Here is a 22,388-nt window from a genome sequence, read left to right on the forward strand (position 1 = left end):
AGTCCTCTGTTCTTAACGCTACCTCGCTAACGCGGGAAATGGCGAATAGTTTAAAGGAAAGAAAAGAAATATATATATATATATATATATATATATATATATATATATATATATATATATATATATATATATATATATATCCCTGGGGATAGGGGAGAAAGAATACTTCCCACGTATTCCCTGCGTGTCGTAGGAGGCGACTACAAGGGGAGGGAGCGGGGGGCTGGAATCCTCCCCTCTCGTTTTGAATTTTCCAAAAGAAGGAACAGAGAAGGCGGCCAAGTGAGGATTTTCCTCAAAAGCTCAGTCCTCTGTTCTTAACGCTACCTAGCTGACGTGGGAAATGGCGAATATGAAAAAAGACGAAGTATATATATATATATATATATATATATATATATATATATATATATATATATATATATATATATTCCTATGAATATATGAAAGGTAGGTTGATAGTGGGAGAATGTTTCTTGCATAACTACTAGTATAATATTGCAGTGTTAAACCTGAGGATCAGTAACGCGAGAACCTGGCGACAGTTGGCCAGTACATCGTCAGTTACTTGGCTCAGGCATCACCAGCAGGCAGACTGCCTGGGATCTAGAAGGTTTCAACCCGGAATAGGAAGTATCTAACCCCAGCATCAAGGGAGTCTCTGGCTCGGACCTCACTTACTACCAGCTTAAGCCTGAAAGATGCCTGTGTGGCCCAGACCCGGACAGAGGAGAAATGATATATATGGTGTCATAGGTTACCGGGCATAGGATACTGGTGGTTCCAAGCGTCAGGAAGCTTTGCAGACCTCCCTTAAGGCTACCGGTAATACAGCTTATGTTACGTAAAGCTGTTCGATCCAGTATATTGCCAAGTGTTTAACTCCGGCCTCCAACAGGCTGGATGCGAGGAGCGTTAATGACGATACCGTCGCCCAGCGGTTTGCTGAAGAGCATCTCCACGTCTTCCAGGCTGGTACCCTTCGTCTCCGGCAGTATGAAGAAGAACACCAGGAACAGTACTACGTTGAGGCTCACCAGCAGGTAGAACACACCTGTAGGGACACACACACACTTTTTAACAGGTGTTTATATATTAACCAGCACACACACACACACACACACACACACACACACACATATATATATATATATATATATATATATATATATATATATATATATATATATATATATATATATTACACTAAACTTTAATATGTACTGGACACATGGAATGTATGCTAGATATTTACCTATTAGCAGAGAGGGTTCGAACCCAGTCGTACCATGAGGCAGGCTGGCACGCTAACGATTAGATCATGAGGCAACAGAAGTGTTCCATATCAGACAAACCAAGGGTCCACGAGATCCCACGTCACATCACGTGACCTGAGGGGGTACACGCAGACGGCGCCCGCACGGATCTTAGGTGACACCAAATCCATCCTCCAACACCACGAACCTAGTCCTACCGCTTGGCAGGCAGGTTGATTGGTCTGTGTCGGTAATCTTTTGTCGCCTCGTGGTCTAATGGTTAGCGTAACGGCCTGTCACGCTTTAGGACTGGGTTCGAATCCTCCTCGCCCATAGGTAAATCGTTATCATATCTAATACTTCTTTGCCGCGTCTCGCTTCTTGTGTATTTGAAGATTGGAAGATAAGTGCTGGATCTATGTAGATCCCAGTGACTATTGATAGACTGTGGCCAGAGGTTCTAGATGAACTGGCTATACCTCTGGAGGAGGAGCGAGACAGTTATTAGTAACGACTCATACATGGACTATGTAAAACTTGGAGCAGTTTTAGGGATGACTGAAGCAAAAAAAAAAAAAAAGGTTGGGCGACAGTGTCTCTGGCAAGCCTTGGCAACGACACGCTATGGTTCACGAGCGGCGGTCTGGGTCATAATGACGACTCGCCTGTTGTAAAGATGAGGAGTTTTCAGGGTCTTAGTATAATGTTGCCCTATTCTGTAGGTTTACTTTTGTCATTATCAGTCTCTGTCATTTGTCAGAATACGACTGTAGGACAGGTAGTATAGACTGGTAAGCACAAACCCAGCAGCACCGTGGATATCAGTGTTTCCAGAAGAACAAATTAGATATCCATGACAGATGAAATCAAGTCTTAAAAGTTCCCTAACACTCTTAAAACTAGATCATGACTGGAGTGCCTTGTATAAAGGGAACGTCATTCAACCCGTCAGTCGGGCAATGAGGTCAAAGGTAATAAGAATTCAGTAGTCTGCGAAGTTACGTTCAGCATTCTAGATCAAAAAAGCAGCTAACCAGGGTAGAAGCAAGAGCCGTCCTCCAGCCATGACCGATTACAGGTGTTTTTATTGATCCCCGCTGTGAGCCCATGTTGAAGTTATAACGTTGGCTTTGCTCCTTTGTACCGGTGTACTGCCACCTTTAACCAAACTCTTGCATGTGTTGAACAACAGATGATGAAGTATTTGGCTTGTGCCATTCACGATTATTCTCTCTACCAAGGCAGCAACTGCCGAGTCTTTGTCGAGGAACATCCGATGCCTGAAATGAGTGTTATGTTTACGGAGGTCTTAGAGGAGGGATTGAAACACTCGACGAGAGAGAGATAGGGAGAATGCCGTGGCAGCGACTTACCAAAATCTTACGCCATCACTTCAGATGGTCTCTACATCTGGTTATATAACACCTGAGGGAAAACTTCTTTTTAGAGGTCTTAGCGACAACAGTGAGGGTGAGCAACCTACCGTGAGTGAACATGGCCTCGTTGAGGCTGAGGAAGTTGAGGATCAAGAGCATGTGGAAGAGCCAGTTCGTGGCCGTTGTGATGCTGGTGCCCGTAGAACGTGCCCACCCGGGAAAGATCTCGCTGGCGATGGTCCAGGACATCGGAGCAATCCCTGCCGATCAACAGATAAAGGTGTCAAAACATGTAGACATCCAATCAGGACTCCCAGTTTCTTAGAGGTAGACATAGCTGTTTCTGTAATTTAGGGTATCCAAGATAGTGAGGATGTTACAGTACTAATAAGTATGTTAGTGAGCCAAGAAGTAGAATTACAGAACGATCGAAAGGGAGGGGAAAGTTGTGGGGAATCTTCGATGGAGATAGGTGCAGAAACTGCGTCTGGAGGCGTTCAACTTAACCAGATTTCATCTAACTAACTGAGAGATCCTGTCAGAGTCTGAGTTTACTTAGGAACTTGTGTCGAGGCGAGATGCAGATCGAGTGATGGAAGGATGTTGAGTCGTCAGCATATGAGTGCATTTCATCATTTGTAAAACAAAGTAAATTGTTGATAAAAAAAAGGAGATAAGTGTTGTAGACAAGGCAGAACCTTGAAGGACACCGCTGTTGATAGAAGTAGTGGGAAGGGCTGGTCCATCAACAACTACGGAGATAGATTGGCCTGAGAGGAGAAAAGATATGATGAAGCAAAGTGAGGGAAGGAAGCCAAAAGAGAGGAGTTTAAGAGATGAGACCCCGATGCTACACCCTGTCAGAATCCTTAGGTATGTCAAGGGCAACTACATAGGATTCCCAAAAACTTGTCAGGGATGATGATCAGGTATTAGTAAGATAAGAAAGAATATCGCCAGTGGTCGTCTTACAGAAGCCATACTGGTGATCACAGAGAAGTCTGAGACTCAAGATGTCTGAGGATGTGGGAGTTGAGGAGAGATTCAAAGTATTTGGAAATGGAAGATGTCAAAGCAACAGAACGATAGTTTGAAGGGTCACCCTTCTTAGAGATGGGATGTACCAACGCATGCTTCCAAGAAGAAAGGAAAAGTTCTTTTTCTAAACTGACAGAACGGACAAGTTCGGTGGCACACTCTTTCAGTACATGGGGAAGGATGCCATCATGTCCATAAGCCTTGCTTGCGTCCATAGATAGAGGCGCTTATTGGATAGTTCACAAAGAGATTACGATGAGGGGCATATGATTACTGAAAGATGCATCAGGGGTGAAGGAATGTTAGAATCATCCAAGGTAGACTTAGAGATTAAACAAGAACCAAAGAAAGCTGCTTTGTCAGCGGGAGAGACAGCTTCAGTACCGCCAGAACAGAAAAGTGAAGAAAGGTAGAGCGACAAAAGTTGTTTGCGATGCCTTCAGCTAAAGACCAGAAAGACCTAACAGTGGACGACGAGGAGAGGTTATCGCACTTCCTTTAAATACAAAAACACAGCGTACTTGCAGTGATTACTGACAGTGATAATTACTGAATGGGAGTCGGAACAAGGAGGGTTTTTTCCAAGCCCGATATGCCTAATCCCTTGCCTTAATGGCCTCAGAACAGGAATGGTTGAATAATGGATTGAAAAAAGAGGTCGTCTTGGAAGAAGAGAGGATAAATGCTTCCATTCCCAAAGCAGTAACCTCTGTTAGGCGTTTGGCGGAAACAGATGGATCACCACGAAAGAGACCGCAGTTTACCCAAGGAAAGTCAGAAAAGAATTTTCGTAAGTTATTCCAGTTAGCTTTGAGGTGCCAATATTTACCACTAGATGGGGTTGCTGGAGGGAAAGGTGCCATGAGAATAGATACATATATGAGAGTGTGATCAGATGAACCAACTAGGGGTGAAATTGTGTAGCTACAGCGCGAAGGATTAGAGGTGAAAAACAGATCCAGAATATTTAGAGTGGTCACAGAGGCAGGGATATGGGTAGGGTGGTTGATGATTTGCTTTAGATTAATTGAAAGTGGAGAACGTGAGGGTTTCATTTTTCCTACCATCCGTACGGGAGATATTCAACCATTCCCTATGGGGAACGTTGAAATTCCCAAGGTATAGGGTCTCGGCTTGTGGGTGAGAGGATGTCACGGACTCGTGGGAGGAGTTCATGTTGTCGAAGAAGGATATATTATCTGTCGAATTAGGAGAGCAGTGGTAGATGGGAGACAAACCTTAAGCCAGACAGCAGCAAAGTCTGGGGACTCAAGGTCTTCGAGGAGTGACACCAGTGTGTTGATGTCGGAATAAGCACAAACACCAACTCTGAACCAGAATTGTGAGTGGAGACTAGTTGGATACGAGAAAGAGGCTTGTGAGAACATCATTAGACAACTATGTCTCAGAGAGAAGTAAGATATTAGGAGAGGTACCAGAAACATGATGTTAAACAGAAGAGAGGTTACTAGAAAAAGAGGCAGGTCTATTGGGGAGGGAAAGGTCGTGGGAGGGGCCGGTTCCGCTACAGTCTGGGCCCTCTCTCTCATTGTCAGTAAAATCAGCAGATTCTTAGCAACCCTTGATGCTGGGAACTAGGGACCATAGGTTGGTTGGTCTATACATATGTGTGTCTGTGTGTGTTCAGTAATGCCATATCGCTTACGAAAAACACCTTAAAAGAGACTCGACGTGGCACTTTATGTATTATCAAAACATGAAAAAAGTATTAGAAAGGTATAGCATGGAACACTCACATGTGTCGCCTGCAGTTTAGCACGGGTAGTAGAAGTGACATAAGAACAGGAGGAAAATTTTTTAGAAAAATGTCTTAAACATGACAGTAAACCATTTCATATGTGTTACGGCGTTCAGTTCCTCAGGTGCTTGGAGGAACAACTAGCTGTACCTTCATGACCAAAGGCTGTGTTATTCAGGTAGACAGGTTAAGGTGTCACTTAAACCTTTTTATGACTGACTTGGGTCATGAGTCACGTGCCATTCAGTTTGTTAGATGCTGGTTGGTTAGTTTGTTGGGTTTAACAGCCAGCGACCTATGAGGAGGGTCATTAGGCCTGAAGATGCTGGGGGAAAGCAACTGGATAGATCATGGTGAGCATCACATTTTAGAACTCTCGGGTTATGATCAAGGTTAAAAGTATGACGACGTCGACAGGGAAAGCGATCCCTAAAGCGACCGCCGTGCTGCGCAGGCAACACAGAAACTGATACATAAAAAAGACTAAACATATCGAGGTGGGAGGACCTATTGCGTATAGGAGGAAGAAGAATGCGACGGCGATTAGGGTGATCCTGGCGTTCCTGTAGGGGCACCAGCCGTAGGCGAAGGTCACCGCGCCCTCCTCCAGCAGCGTCGTGTTGGAACACAACCCGGACAAGCTGGCCTGAAACACACTACAGTTAGGGTTCCTCCTAATATATTCCTTACACTCTACCGTGGCAGAGATCTCTGTCATCATTTTCATATTCACAGGAGGTATCTGATGCTAAATTTCTGGCACCTGTCATATTCTTGAATTACCAGACCATATATATATATACTAGTGTATATATGTCCCTGGTTTTTACTTTGGACTGGTTACCGCGACCAGGATTCGAGATAATGCGGGTTTGATCCCAGACGGCCTGTGCATGTGTGACGGTCAGCAACGCTAACTGGTACACCATGGCGATGTGTGTGATTTTGAAAACCTATTTATGCTGTACTGGGAGGGAGTTTTACACTCGTGGGGCCCTATCTCTTGATCATTTTCTGCAATCGTTATACATCCTGTTAATTTCATGTTGTGTCCTCTGGTAAGCCTATCCTTATATCTTTTGAAGAGCTTTTCCCTGTCTGCATCATCAATCGCGTTTAAAGGCTTAAAAGTTGTCATCAGGTCACCCTTCACTCATCTGTCTTCCATGGTGGGCAGGGTTAAGGCTTCTAGCCTTTAACTAATCTGTCCTGGTTGTACTCTCTATGAGCTCTTTGTACTTCTTTAGGTGCGATTACCACACGTGAGAAACATATTCTAGTTTGAGCCTTATGTAGGATATGAAAAGCTTAGTAAATATTTACTTATCTATATTCTCGAAAGTTGCTCTAATATTTGTCAGCAAAGAGTTTTTTGTCTGCTTTAATATTCTCCTACTGTTGTACTCCAAGGACAGGTTACGGCTTATGTCAAGTCCTTCTCACACAGAACCCTGAAGCTTATTTCCTGCTAGATAACGTTCATTTACCCTCAGAACAGGTTTATATGTATTGAAAATATTCATCTGTACCAGACTGCCTTCCGTGGTATTCACGATTTGTACAACAAGGAATGTGGTTTGCTAGTGTGAGCTTAATGAAGTGTGTCGTGCTAAACACAAAAGCTGAATATTTCCTATTTGCTTCATTACGAGACTGGATCATCCTAGAATTATACATTTTGTGGATCCAACTCCCAAGGTCGCCCTAAGGTCAAATAGGATCCTTGTCTGAAGACTCATCAGTCATTATTATGACAGAATATGTGAATATGTGACACCGCATGCATTGATGATATTCTCAAATACGGTACATCTAGGGACTAAAGTGTGCAAGATGCAATTAGAAATGAGATCCCTGTCCAGGTAGCAATTTATTCCCATAGAAATTAGTTAACTTACTGCATTTAGAGCGACCATCATCACAAAACTTTATGATATTTCACTATACTCAAGCAAGATTTGATACATGCTGAAATCGAGTACATCCAAGATGAAAGACCTTAGTTTTATACGAGATGTCTTAGATTCAGCAACCAATTTATCATGGATATGGGGTAGGAAAGGTCATCCTTCATATCTAGTCCTGAAGAATAATTGACATAGGTAGACGAGGTAAAACTGGTCCATCTGTGAACCTTATCTGAAAGGTACAGTGAAAGGGATATCAATCGCGACTATTTGCCGGATTGTGAGCACCCGGAATTTTGCTTCGTGTCCGTCCGCTTTGAAATTATGAATTTCTAATGGAATCCTCGACATCAATATTGATAGTCTCAGCTGTGTCCATTGCTAAATCTAGCGCTTTTATCACAATTTGAATATTTCAAAACAAGGGGGGAAAATGGTGGGCGAAACCTCGTAAAGGCAAATCCTTGATATCTCCCAGATATTCTTCAACTGTTTCACTAATGCACACTGACGTCCATCACAGGAAATAACGAAATGAATAGTACGTTACCTTGTAGAAGGAATCAGGGTCGACTGCGACGCAGGAGGTGTTTTGCTCGCTGCCAGCCTCACCCGTGTAGCAGAGTCCACAGTGTCTCCTGCTGGTGCACAGTCCACACCTGCGTCAGGATGACCCAGTTACTACCACCTCCTGCCATCGATACTTCTACTTACACTTACAACTCACTCGGCTAATACTGCTAACGGAAGATATCAACGTCATATAACCCTATCAAGTATACACAAGGTTACCTTCCTCATTTACAGCGTGGCAGTATGGGGAAAACTCACGTCTCTGCCTGGCATTCTGGATCATTGGAGGGCATTTGGACGGAGGGACCGTGGATGTGGATCATGTTGAAGACGATGCCTATGACCATAAGCCCGAGCGCGACCCCTGCCATCGAGGCCAGCACCAGGGGCCGTCGACCAACCTTCTCCACCAGCCACAGACTCAATGAGTAGCCTAATGCAGCTGTGGCCATTATGGCTGACCAAAACAGCATGGCGGTGAGCTTGTCGGACACTCCTACCTTCGTGAGGACGACCATACTGTAGACCCTGAAGAGATAGGACCGTGAGAGCAAATAGATGTAAACTATTCATCATGAATCTCGGAGGCATTGCAAAAAAATGTTTACACTAAATTTCAGCAGAGCGTGAATATGGGGCAGTGACTCGTGTATCAATCATAGTGAAAAATACTCAACAAAAATCATCGGAAACAAAGCGAAAGCATTTGAAAGACTCATTCGACTTGCATGAAAGTCATGCCCCCGGACGTGGGTTGTGCCACATGGAGAAGGACCCCTACGACCAACGCTCGACGAACTGTTGCTGTCTTGAAGATGAAGGCGATGCCCTTCTACGGATGACACGAGAGTATGTTACTGTTACAATCGTTACGTTGTGCTCCTCCATCTTTGGAAGCATTCAGGTGCAGATGTAATCCACCTAACTTGAGTAATCCTCCGTAGATCTCATGATATCACATTAGTATTCCAATAGTTATTCATTCATTCCTCTTGTTTATGTAGTTTTTAACCATTGCTGTCCTTTCCTAATTGCCTATGAACATTATCCTTTGTGTGAAGTGATTTATTGGTTGGGAGATGAACCTAAGGTCTCAGATGCATTGAGGAGTGTATGAAAAGGGAGGTCATCGTCCGTATGAGGAGTAAAGTTGGGCATGTTTGATGGCATAGGTGTCCCGACGGTGTTGTATGGATGCGAATCTTTATCCCTGAATGCAAAAGAACGATAGAGGGTGGATGTGATGGAACTGGTGTCTTAAGACAATTTACAGTTGAGGATTGATATTGTAAGTAATGACGTTGTATGGTAGGAAACTAAGACTGAATGAGAGAGCTGGCTAGGGTGGACTGAAATGGTTCAGACATATGGAAAGAGTAAGCAAAGAACTAAGTAAAATCTACATGTTGAAGGTCAGGAGAGGAAGAAAAGAGAGAGAGGGAGATGGAAAAATGGAGTGATAGGCCAAAGTTGAGGTATTCTGGCCTAAACATTCAAGAACTTGAGAGGCGTGCATAGGATAGAATGAATTGGATCGATGTGGTATATGGGGAGCAACTTGAGGTTAGTGGGCTGAACCAGAGGATGTGCCGCGAAAAGGGTAAACCACAGAATAAGCCTTGTTTACTTAGCTGGACAACAAGGCAAGGAGGGTTGTGATTTTTTTTTCTTTTTTTTTTTTTCTTTTTTTTTATTGGGATGCGCACAGGAGAGCCGGGGAGAAATGAAGGTTCTTATGATGTAATATAATTTTACGTTATTTTGACTAGATAGAAGAACGGTGTCCAGAACACAAATGTAAAAAAGCGTAATTCCTATATGGCTGAGAGGTGTAGTTTCCGATGGATGTATTGCTAGTTAAGTAGTATTCAAGGTTCGGTGGAAGGACGGTCGGTCAGTGCTTGTCTGGTCATTACAGTGTGTATATGTTCTGTCAGTGGTGGATTCGTTAAGAGAGGCAGGATTGTCAGCAACAGACTGGTGAAGTGTGAAGCAGGGGGAAGGTTTCTATTTCTACTTGAGGGAAAGAGTTTGCTTATGTTTGGATGGGAGGGGTATGACGCAGCTGCAGGGTACTGAGTACCGAGCTTACTGAGATGAGATTTCATTGTGCAGGTGTTGTTGAGTATTTGTATCAGTCAGACACTTCTCGAACACTAACCTTTTTGGCGTCCAGAGCAACGGTGTCCTTGATCTCATTAAGCTCGACCTCCCAGTTGTCTCTAGCGGTACGCAGATACTCCAGAGATTTGCGGGCTTCCTCTATCCTGTGAAGCATACATGGGTGTACATTAGTACCGGCAGACTCCCTCTCTCAGTGTGGCCACACAACCATACCACGTCAACGGTGTCGATCTGGTAGATTTTGTATGGTATGTGCACTATCGTCCTCTGTCTCTTTTCCAACATCCGTGTTCAAAATGTCCCTCAGAACATCAGTGTGTTCGAAGGAACTCAATCCAATGTCGAAAATGAGGCAGTATACCCTGGAGGTCTGAGGTTTGAATACTCGGGAGGATTACCATTTGACATATTTCACACAGTAACTACCTCAGGCCTTGGTGTCTGTAACCACTTCAAGTCTTAGGCGTGTCCTCCCCACCTCCCGTACGTTACTTCCAGTCTTTGTATCGCCATAAGCAGCTGTTGACCTTAGGGTATTTGCGGCGGCCGTCAGAACTCACTACCACTTTTTTTTTTCTATGTGGTCTCCTCACCTTGTCCTCCCACTTACCTCTGGGTCTCGAATTCCGTGCCACCCCGTCCACCTGACGATGTATTATTTCTCATCAGTCAAGATGTCCATTTTCTTGTGTGTGTGTGTGTGTGTGTGTGTGTGTATTGTCTAGAAAGTCTCCCTTGAAGTCCGCAATGGTGAATGGTTCCATGTGAACCTCATTTAGACGTGGGTCACTCGCTCCCAAGCGGTAGATAGCGTTATTGAGCATGAGTCAACACGGGCCCGCCCAAGGTCGTAACCGCATGGATTCGAATCCTAGGAGCGGCATCCGGCCCACACCCAACCCAGGTGGTCATCCTTTCCTCGGTGTTGGTCGATAAATGTCTGCCTGACTTACGCTGGAGGAATGTGTGTGTATACACATAGGAGTAAAGACATTGTGTATAAGCTCAAGGTTAAGAAACTGGGCAACAAGAGTGTACGGTTCTCTCCCCGTAACACGCAAACAGCTATCACATACACATACACTTAGCTTATGCCATATAAGGGGAAAATTACACATTTTGTCCAAAGTGAATAAAATCCAGGCAATTGTAAAGGCTTCAAGTGTGACATGGCTGCTGGGATATTTCGTTTGAATCCTTAATTTACCAGCTACTTATCCTGCCCTTGAAGATCGCGAAGACCCTGAAAATATCTGCCTGTGAAGCCACTAAGAAAGTCATTTGCCCTTAAAGACCAGTAGGAGACCCATCTGTCCTTCAAGACCATGAAAGAAAACACTGTCTGCCGCTAAGAAATCAGCAGGAAACCAACTTACCCTTGACCCGCTTAACCTTGAAGACCACCAGGTGACCCACCTGTCCTTGAAGACTACCAGGAGACCCACCTGTCCTTCAAGACCACCAGGAGACCCCACCTGTTCTTCAACACCACCAGAAGACCCCACCTGTTCTTCGAAACCACCAGAAGACCCCACCTGTTCTTCAAGACCATCAGAAGACCCCCCACCCGTCCTTCAAGACCACCAGGAGACCCACCCATTCTTCGAGACCACCAGGAGACCCCACCTGTTCTTCAAGACCACCAGAAGACCCCACCCGTCCTTCAAGACCACCAGGAGACCCCACCTGTTCTTCAAGACCACCAGAAGACCCCCCACCCGTCCTTCAAGACCACCAGGAGACCCACCTGTTCTTCAAGACCACCAGAAGACCCCACCTGTTCTTTGAGACCACCAGGAGACCCCACCTGTTCTTCAAGACCACCAGAGGACTCCACCTGTCCTTCAAGACCACCACGTGACCCACCTGTCCTTGATGACTTCCAGAAGACCGACCCACTTGTCCTTCAAGACCACCAGGAGACCCCACCTGTCCTTCAAGACCACCAGTGACCCACCTGTCTTTGAAGACCTCCCAGGAGATCCACCAGTCCTTGCTTAAGACCACCAGGAAATCCACCTGTCCTTGAAGACCACAAGGAGACCTGCCTGTCCTTTAAGACCACCAGGAGACCCCACCTGTCCTTTAAGACCGCCAGGAGACCCCACCTGTCCTCGAAGACCATCAGGAGACCTAACTCTCCTCAAAGACCACGAGACCCACCTGTTCTTGAAGACCACTAGAAGATCCACATGTGTTTGAAGACTACCAGAAGACCTGCTTGTCCTTAAAGACCACCTGGAGACTCGCCTGTCCTTGAAGACCGCCAGGACACCCACCTGTCCTTGAAGAACACCTGGAAACCAACCTGTCCTTGAAGACCAGCTCAAGTCTCACCTGTCCTTGAAAAACCACCAAGAGACCCACCGATCCTTAAAGCCTACCAAGAGACCCGCCTGTCCTTAAAGACCACCTGGAGACCTCCACCTGTCCTTGAAGACCTCCTAGAGACCCACCTGTCCTTGAAGACTTCCAAAAGCCCACGTTTCCATTGACATTCGCTCTGGAAGACCGCTGTATAACTCACGTATTCTTATAAGCCACCGGGAATTCCACCTGATCCTGAAGAGAAGCCGGATGACCCGGTGGCCCTACGAAACCGGAGAGAGAGAAAGAGAGTCAGTCAGTCATCTCTACCACTGGAGACACGCACCTGCTGTTGGAGACTACTCACTTGCCTTTCATGACGAGCCAGCGAGGACTCTCCGGAAGGAAGGAGAAGCCAATGAACTGTATGAGGGCAGGGATGGAACTCAGACCCATCATGTACCTGGGGGTCGGACATTATGGTACCATATTAGTCGTCAGAAGGTATAGTAAATGGTAGTATATTCTATGACTATATATATATATATATATATATATATATATATATATATATATATATATATATATATATATATATATATATATATATATATATATATATATAATTCGCCTTGTCCCGTGTCAGCAAGGTAGCGTTGAGAACAGAGGAGTGAGCCTTAGAGGGTATATCCTCATTTGGCCCACCTTTCCGTTCCTTTGGAAAATTATGAACGGGAGGGGAGGATTTCCCCACCCACACACATACACACACACACACACACACACACACACACACACACACACACACACACACAAATTTCCTTGGTGTACTAGTTAGCGTCGCTGACTATGATTTTCGTACAGATTCACCCGGGTTCGAATCCCGGGCTCGGCAGTTAGCCCACAGTCAACCCAGCTGATCACCCCGCGTCGGAGCTGATCGATAAGTGGGTTCCAGGCTTATGCTGCGTATGTGTTTGTGCATACGTACATAAGATAAAGACATGGTTCATATATGCAAGGTTGAGAGACGGAGCAACACAGGTGCAAAACTCTCCCCCGTAACACAATTAGTAATCACACACACACACACACACAACACATAAAAGTTTTTCATAGTAAAAAGCAGTATGGCAGGGTTATGATTTTCAGTGCAGCACAGAGTTAAACATCTGAATTATAGTTTGGTTAATTTCCCTAATGTATTTAATTTTCCAAAAGAAGGAACAGAGAAGGGGGCCAGGTGAGGATATTCCCTCAAAGGCCCAGTCCTCTGTTCTTAACGCTACCTCGCTAACGCGGGAAATGGCGAATAGTTTGAAAGAAAAGAAATAATTTTTTCATCTTTCCAGATGTTTCTGTCACCATATTTTCCTCACGTGTATATTGCCGTAACCAGGTGCACTTAAGAACTCCACCTGTGCAATACCCATAGCTAAACACTTTTCTATTGCCAGAAGCGTTACGTATGGGTCATAAGGTCTGAAAACCTATCACAAACCGTGTCGTTAACAACAGTAGCTTCAGCAGTCACCTCCATCCGTTGGGGATGATGGCAAACGGCGACCCGGCGAGGTTGGCGACGACGAGGGCCATGGCGATCATGAAGGTGTAGACGGTGGTGATCCGGCCTCGTAGCCTGGATGGGGAGCACTCACTCATGTACACCGGCGCGCTCATGGTCGATAACCCTGCAAGAAGGGTGGGGAGGTTATGGTCACGACTGTAGTGAATGTCTATTTCTCCGCAAGGATTGCTTCCTTTACCCCCATTATAGCTCTTCCACCCCTCCTCCAACTCCCCTTACCTTCTCCATCTTCATTACTATCGCTGGGAACATTTGACAGTGACTGTCTGGGAACACAAAGTTATTAGTATATAGGAAGGTCAAGTATTAATGTCTAATGCAGTTGTAATGTTCGTATCAGTCCCAGGTATGTCTTCCGCGCAGGGCCACAAGCCGAACACATCCGGAAATCCAAAATGAACTTTTGAAATCTAGGCGGTAGTGACAAGTCCTTTTCAAGGTCGGTCAACACCTCAAGATATCAATCATCATCTACGTAATTACCAAATTTTTGGTGTACGTTGCAGGTACTCCAAGTGGGAACGAAGAAGAATTTGGATTAGTTACAATAGGAACGTATGTTTATATGTTTCAAGTAATGTATTTATGAAGTGTATAACATAAAGATGATGAGGGCAGTAAAACACCGCCTCTACTGGATACATTGGTATCTATAATATGAAATCTCAACACTTCTCGGGCGGCCAAAGAACCCGGACTGCAGATCAGTCTGTAACCCTAACAGCAATCACAATCACAATCCAGACCAAATCTACCTATCGCACACTCCAGACCAAATCTTTGACCTTACAGATGTAGTTTTTATCTCTCTGGAACCGTACTGTGCCTTCCAATACCAGGCTGATGGGGAAAAGCTAATCATCCAGTTCAGTAAGGCATTAGGATCTTGAAGTAGTCAAAATCTTTTGATGTAGGCAGCCTTACTATGGCTGAGGGCTTGTTGAACTACTTTAAGATATAAGGTAAGGGCGTCTTCTCTTTCACTGTATGATATATACTCAGGAAGTTATACTTGTGTTTTAACATTATATTGCGTCTTGTGGGGAATGTGATTTTCTGCGTTTATGTTATTCTTGTAATTTTTTATCTTGATAATGATTGAACATCATATATAACGCGATGAATCTGTAGGGAAAGTAGATTCATAATCATTGTCATAAAATTTTCTCACAGTCTTAAGAAGGAAAAGATCATTCTATGTAGAACTTACCGCCGGAGAAGCCGACGAGGAGGCGACTGACGAGGATCTGTGGTGTGTTCTGGGCGGTGGCCATTACCACGGCGGCGACCAAGTACGTCACGCTCGATATCACGATCACAATCCATCGCCCGAGACGATCTGTGAAAGCCATTGGCCTGTCACTACACACCAGAGCAACACCTAAAGTCAGCCCGGATACCTGGAGATGACTTTGACAATTCACTTCAACAACTCCGGGGTCACGGGAGGCTAAGCTAGACTTCCGAGCCACGAAAGTTCGCGTGGAGGTCAGAGTCCGCGTTGCTGCCACGTCACAACAGTCAGTTCTCAGACTCTCTCTCTCTCTCTCTCTCTCTCTCTCTCTCTCTCTCTCTCTCTCTCTCTCTCTCTCTCTCTCTCTCTCTCTCTCTCCAGTCACGGACCAAAGTCCTAAGTAAAGCCAGGGCCTAAAATGAAACATGTTAAAAGAGGTTAACAAAGAAGAATAATGGAAAGGCTTGAGAAGGTGTAAAACCTTTATCTTAAGGAGGTACAGTTAATAGCTTTTCAGGATAACATGAGAGAGAGAAATACATTTAACAGAGTTACGTCTTCCCGACTAGAAAATCCTCTTCAGCCCTGAGTTTATGAAAGTAGTCATGACGAGACGTAGATCGTGCAATAGATGTGAACGAAGTAAAAGAATGCGGTGCTAAATCGTCAGCGTATTAATGAATGGTGTTATTTTTGAAGAAAGAACATCATTGATAAAAATGAGGAAGAAAGGATGAGACAGAATCGAACCCTGAGGGGCATGTTGTTTTCATCAACAGTTACAGAGACAAACCGATCGAGGAGGAAGGTGGATAAGAGAGAACAAAGTTAAGGTGGAAAGTCAAAAGAGGTAAGTTGGAAAACCAAACTCCGTTGCCACATCCCTTTGTATGCTTCCGAGATAATAAGAACCTCAAAACAGATATCCACAAATTTTCTCAGAGAGAATATCAATTAAAGTGAAGCAAAGGGACGGTTCCCATCTGTGAATATCGCCAGGAGAAATTTAGATGATTATCAGGTTATCTCGAACTGTCATAGTTGGACTTGCTGGAGAGAAAGGGAACCAGTGTATTATGGAAGGCTGTTCGAAACACGGACGTATCAGCGGGAGGAGCTATGTATTACCCAAACCATACCTCCATGGATTCCGATAAAGCAAGAGTGGCATACATGGTTAGTCTTATGAGCTGAGTGAAGAGACGAGCACTGAGTTGAGTGAAGAAATGAATTCGTTTGGTTTACCACTAAAATGAAGAATGTCGGATCACTGGAATATTTGAACTGCCCTTGGAATCTGCTCATACATTTCTGCGAGAAAGACAACACTGGGTATTGGAACTTTCAAAAAAAGCCATTTTTTTTCCGCTTGTAGATAACTAAAGACTATTTACGTATGCCTGTCGAGTGATAGCTGGCTCAGATGTGGTAAACGAGAGAGACATACCTCCGCCAGGGAAGCTCGAGTAACCTCCCTCTCAATTACGAAGCCTGGAGTTCACGATGGTGATATGGATCATGGAAGAGGAAAAGTGTGCCAGCAGCAGTGATCGAAGACATGTTACTAATGCTATGGATTTACGTTTCATGCGTCATGAGAGAGAGACTGGGGCATAGCACTCTGCTGTGGCTCACCTGTCAACAGACCCGCGAAGAGAGACGTCACCGTGCCCATGATATAGATTCCTCCTACGATGATCTGGTGCCATACCACTGTCACGTGTAGCTCTTCACTGCCAAGATGAAAAGAAAAGAGCTTATTATCTTCGGTGGTACAGTTTACAGAAAAGGGCACGTGGGTCAGTCCTAGGGATAAAGCACTCAAGGTCAGTCGTTCCACCTCTACTATGCAGAACTTTGAGTGAGGTATTGTTTTATCATCAGCTGTTGTGACTTTTGTCTTGCTACTTATATCCTTGCAGTGCGCCCTTACCTCCCATCACCCTAGCTACTACCCGTACCTCCCCCACCCTAGCTACTACCCTTACCTCCCTCACCCTAGCTACTACCCGTACCTCCCTCACCCTAGCTACTACTCGTACCTCCCTCACCCAAGCTACTACCCTTACCTCCCTCACCCTAGCTACTACCCGTACCTCCCCCACCCTAGCTACTACCCGTACCTCCCTCACCCTAGCTACTACCCTTACCTCCCTCACCCCCGCCACTACTCTTAATACCCACCCTCGTCCCTACCACCATCCTAACTGTCTTCGCCCCTGCCACCACATTTACCACCCTCACCCCTCACTAGAAAAAATAGAAATTTAAGAGAGCAACAAGTCTAATGCCGTAAACGCCTTAAGAAAGAAAAACTCAGACATCTAGGAATGTTTTAAAAAGCGCAGACCCAAAATGAAACCAGGTAGGATGTGTGTGTGTGTGTGTGTGTGTGTATACGTTATCCTTAGTCAGGTTCTTAGTTTATCGATCAACCCCTCTTGGGCAGGATGAACACTAATATATCATTCATAGACAGAGAACAAGTGTATTAAAGTGACTATAATTTTTTATTGAAAACTTATATAATCCCTTGTTTTCGTTTTCATCTTCTATTTTGGATTATTTTTTTTATATGTATGATTACTTGTTCTTCGAGTACGATGATAAGACCCGTCCAGTACAATGAGTCATCTTAAGTACAGCTATTGAGTATGATAACCTTACCCACTGAGCCGGGTGAATTAGTCCCTTGCATATAACCACTTCTTAATCAACCATTGATACGATACTATGACCGTCACGTGACACCACTGGACAGTTCGGATGTCTCCTTGATCCCCTCAAGCGACGGTACTCAACAGGTCATACAAGATAAGAAGAAGAATCCAGTGCGTTGGTTACCTGATGAAGGTCATGCAGTTGGCGATGATGCCTTGGTCGTAGCCAGTGATGAAGCCGCTGAGGGAGCTCATGAACGTCATCAGCACCAGCCCGCGAGTGACGCCGCCGCCACCGCCGTCATCCGGGTCGTTGACGTCCACGCCACCGTCAGCACCGACGCCTTCATCGGTGGCCTTGGCGTCCAGGTCCTTCAGCGCCATCACTACCGGTTACCCAGACTCACTCTTCACTACACTGTCACGTGCTGGATTCATGAACGACTCTGTCGGATTTCTAACATCAGCCAGGTAGCTGGGAGAGTCAAGTTTTCAAATGTGTCCTACAACACGTAACGTCGTATACCAAAGAGATTACAAAAAGCCACTTTTCTTCTTTTCGTGATTAGTGAGGCGTTTTTTAAGGCTATGCTACACGCCTAACGATATTTCCATTACGTGACGATGTTCTAAAGCGTCAGCAAATGGGTCACCTTCACTCTGTGATGGAGGCGTCTCGTCAAGTGGGTGGGAACCGACGACTGCTCAGTGTTGAACGCTGTTCAGTGTGACCGCGCCATCCCACAACATACAGCGACATGTGGGGAAAAAAAAAAAGCATGTTATTAGATGAGGAAGTAACTGTGATACATACTAAGGATAGTTATTCTCTCTATTTTATTAGGTATTTGAGCATAAAGGGAAAGACTATGACACTCGTTGAGACCCGCCTCTTATCCCTCTCTTAATGGCATATGGTTTGCTCAGTATTCCAACGGAAGTCGCGTATACTTTATCTACACATAGTGTGTTCCATGAGTCCACAACTCTGTCGCCAAAGAAGTGCTTCCTCACGTCCCTCTTGCTTAGTTCCCAGCAGTGGTTTCTTCTCCTGGACTCTGATATCGTTAGTGTCTTACGTTCACATCGTCATAGCCTTTCGAGATTTATAATGTGATTACCATGTCTTCTTTATCTCTTTATCCTTCCAAGGTGTGTAAGTTGAGACCCTCCCTTCATCCCTCGTGACTGATTCCTAGCAGTTCTGATATCACTCTTGTTTCAGTCCCATAGACTCTTCCATCAACCAACTCCTTGTGTTTCTTCAAGTCAGGAGACCAGACTACTGCGGCATATTCCAGCTCAGAAGGAATCTATGTCGTACATAGCATCCGTAACATATCAGTTCATGAAATTGAAGAAGATTTTGACGCTTGTTTCCCTCGTGATCTTTCTCATCTGTACTCTGTAGACCAGATTGGCACACTTTGGTCACTCTCTGAGCGCGACTTCTATGATATATATTCCCTCGATATAGTAATTACCTTGTTGTCTGTTTGAACTCTTCTCCATCTTCATGACTTTACATTTTCCAAAGCTGTATTGCATATGCTATTTTCTTTAACCACTTCTAGATGCCGCCAAGGTCCCCTTTTGTATCATTTCGCAGTCCATCATTAGCAAATATATTCAAGTATGAATTCCTCTCGTTAGGCAAATCATTTATTGTAGATCAGGAATAGTAGAGGCACCAGCATTAAGCCTGTGTCTCTGATATCTTCTTTGAATTCAGTCTCCACTGTACCTATAATGTCCAGCTTAATGCCGCTCAGTTGATCCTTGAATTCAAGATCCTTTCGGTTCCCCAGCCACCCAATCAACATTTGTTTACATGATGTAAAGCACGACCATTCTTCTGCTAATTCCTCCTGTGATGTTCACACTGGATGGAAATGTGCCTCATGGGTTTGATATGATTTTGTATCTTTATCCTCACTATTTTCTTTCTCAGAATTTCTCCAGTTCCCTTCCTTATCCTGCTTATGTATATATTGAATTTCTCACTGTCTGCTAGCTTACAGTATGGCTTACGTCAAAACTCCATTACATTGCTTCTTCCCACCCTGAATATCACCTTTATTAAACATCCCCATCACTGCTGTACAGTTAGTTTCTATCCCTCTCGTCTCTCTGTAATATCAAGCTTCGCGTTTCCAGTAATGTCCACAATGATACCCATCTCCTTCCGTCCTCCCTGCTTCCAATGTGATCTTTCCCAAGACCACACCAGACCTGTTTCCTGACAGTACGCGTTTCATTAGTGTGTCCCAGCCAGCCTCTCATTCCCCTGAGACACTTTCCATTATCAACTCGTCATCAGCCAGCACCAGCTTGTTTAGCAGAGCCTCTTCTACCACCTTGAAACGCTCCCCCTTGGACATCTTTTATTGCCTTCGAAATCAAAATAGGTTGTCATCTCTCTCTCTCTCTCTCTCTCTCTCTCTCTCTCTCTCTCTCTCTCTCTCTCTCTCTCTCTCTCTCTCTCTCTCTCTCTCTCTCTCTCTCTCTCTCTCTCTCTCTCAAGACTTTACTCCGGCCTTGTAGGAGCCACAAGTCACACCTGAGGATAATGATTTCATCATTCATGTCTTGCATAGTTTCTGACTCGACGGATTGGAGCATCCTAGATTGGACCTGTGTTAAGTTCAGATAACCAAGATGGGCTATATGTCAAAGTGTGTGTGTGTGTGTGTGTCCGAGTTCGCCGAGTGGATGGTTTGACTCTCATTCGCAGTTTGTCAGCAGAAGTGGGTCATGCATGTCTGTCGTCTGCATGCGTGTGCGTGAGTACCAGGCGGGGCGTGTGACCCATGTTTGTTCGTGCGTGTATATGGCTTCGTGTACGGTTATCCGCCGCAATCGCCAACCATCACGTTGCCAGCGTCACGATTGGTGTTTGACATTGCCAGCAAGCCAGGCACACAGTCGGCCATGATGCTTACATGACAGCAGGACCTGCTACATTCATGATGTTTACATGACAGCAGGACCTGCTACATTCATGACGTTTACATGACAGCAGGACCTGCTACATTCATGATGTTTACATGACAGCAGGACCTGCTACATTCATTTGCCCACACCAATACCGACAGAGTCGTGCTACCCACATGATCACTCACACCACCATCCTTGATAGAAACACTGGCAGAGTAACACTACAGCAACAACACAGGCACTCTGGCTCTACCAGCAACACTGAGACTGCAACGCTACCACCAACACTGACACTGCACCACATCCAACAGCAACACTGGCACTATACCACTACCACCACCAACATTGGCACTATAACACAACCAACAGCAACACTGGCACTATAACACGACCAACAGCAACACTGGCACTATAACACAACCAACAGCAACACTGGCACTATAACACGACCAACAGCAACACTAGCACTATAACACAACCAACAGCAACAGTGGCACTATACCACTACCAACAGCAATACTGGCATTATACCACTACCAACAGCAACACTGGCACTATACCACTCCCAACAGCAACACTGGCACTATAACACAACCAACAGCAACACTGGCACTATACCACTACCAACAGCAACACTGGCATTATACCACTACCAACAGCAACACTGGCACTATACCACTACCAACAGCAACACTGGCACTATAACACAACCAACAGCAACACTGGCACTGTACCACTACCAACAGTAACACTGGCACTATACCACTACCAACAGCAACACTGGCACTATACCACTACCAACAGCAACACTGGCACTATAAAACTACCAACAGCAACACTGGCACTATAACATTACCAACAGCAACACTGGCACTGTACCACTACCGACAGCAACACTGGCACTATACCACCACCAACAGCAACACTGGCACTATAACACTACCAACAGCAACACTGGCACTATAACACTACTAACAGCAACACTGGCACTATAACACTACCAACAGCAACACTGGCACTATAACACAACCAACAGCAACACTGGCACTATAACACAACCAACAGCAACACTGGCACTATAACACTACCAACAGCAACACTGGCACTATAACACTACCAACAGCAACACTAGGCATTATACCACTACCAACAGCAACACTGGCACTATAACACTACCAACAGCAACACTGGCATTATACCACTACCAACAGCAACACTGGCACTATAACACTACCAACAGCAACACTGGCACTATACCACTACCAACAGCAACACTGGCACTATAACACGACCAACAGCAACACTAGCACTATAACACTACCAACAGCAACACTGGCACTATACCACTACCAACAGCAACACTGGCACTATACCACTACCAACAGCAACACTGGCACTATAACACAACCAACAGCAACACTGGCACTATAACACAACCAACAGCAACACTGGCACTATAACACTACCAACAGCAACACTGGCACTATAACACTACCAACAGCAACACTGGTAGAGTAACACCAACAAAATCAACACTACTACACCACCACCAACACTGGTACAGTAACCTCACCACCACCAACACTGGTACAGTAACACCCCCACCACCAACACTGGTACAGTAACACC

The 22,388-nt window shown here is 45.0% G+C and overlaps 2 protein-coding genes across 2 annotated transcripts; both read right to left on the minus strand.

The window, feature by feature from the left end:
* Window positions 1-464: 464 nt before the first annotated feature.
* Window positions 465-10,699, minus strand: LOC139753904 (proton myo-inositol cotransporter-like). The gene is made up of 8 exons (XM_071670861.1): window positions 10,644-10,699; window positions 10,071-10,176; window positions 8,638-8,741; window positions 8,168-8,437; window positions 7,887-7,995; window positions 5,937-6,075; window positions 2,740-2,892; window positions 465-1,054 (listed from the first exon to the last, which is right to left on the minus strand). Exons 1-8 carry the CDS (start codon window positions 10,697-10,699, stop codon window positions 879-881), a joined length of 1,113 nt encoding a protein of 370 aa, XP_071526962.1. The 3' UTR covers window positions 465-878.
* Window positions 10,700-12,030: 1,331 nt separating this feature from the next.
* LOC139753905 (proton myo-inositol cotransporter-like) lies at window positions 12,031-18,535 on the minus strand. The gene is made up of 6 exons (XM_071670862.1): window positions 18,007-18,535; window positions 16,798-16,895; window positions 15,139-15,267; window positions 13,875-14,031; window positions 12,708-12,803; window positions 12,031-12,196 (listed from the first exon to the last, which is right to left on the minus strand). The coding sequence occupies exons 1-6, from the start codon at window positions 18,204-18,206 to the stop codon at window positions 12,031-12,033; spliced, it is 846 nt and encodes a 281-aa protein (XP_071526963.1). The 5' UTR covers window positions 18,207-18,535.
* Between the last annotated feature and the right edge of the window lie 3,853 nt (window positions 18,536-22,388).

This window comes from Panulirus ornatus, chromosome 16 (assembly GCF_036320965.1).
Source record: "Panulirus ornatus isolate Po-2019 chromosome 16, ASM3632096v1, whole genome shotgun sequence".
Lineage (NCBI taxonomy): Eukaryota > Metazoa > Arthropoda > Malacostraca > Decapoda > Palinuridae > Panulirus > Panulirus ornatus.

Excerpts from the sequence above, each read along its gene's own strand:
- LOC139753904 (XM_071670861.1), bottom strand. The coding sequence starts at position 10,699 with ATGAGAAATAATACATCGTCAGGTGGACGGGGTGGCACGGAATTCGAG. Across the intron at positions 6,076-7,886 it reads ACCCTGATTCCTTCTACAAG|GCCAGCTTGTCCGGGTTGTG; the intron begins GTAACGTACTAT and ends AGTGTGTTTCAG. Across the intron at positions 1,055-2,739 it reads CGAGGCCATGTTCACTCACG|GTGTGTTCTACCTGCTGGTG; the intron begins GTAGGTTGCTCA and ends GTGTCCCTACAG.
- LOC139753905 (XM_071670862.1), bottom strand. The coding sequence starts at position 18,206 with ATGGCGCTGAAGGACCTGGACGCCAAGGCCACCGATGAAGGCGTCGGT. Across the intron at positions 14,032-15,138 it reads CCTCGTCGGCTTCTCCGGCG|GGTTATCGACCATGAGCGCG; the intron begins GTAAGTTCTACA and ends CCCTTCTTGCAG. Across the intron at positions 12,804-13,874 it reads ATCATCCCCAACGGATGGAG|GTACATGATGGGTCTGAGTT; the intron begins GTGACTGCTGAA and ends TCCGACCCCCAG.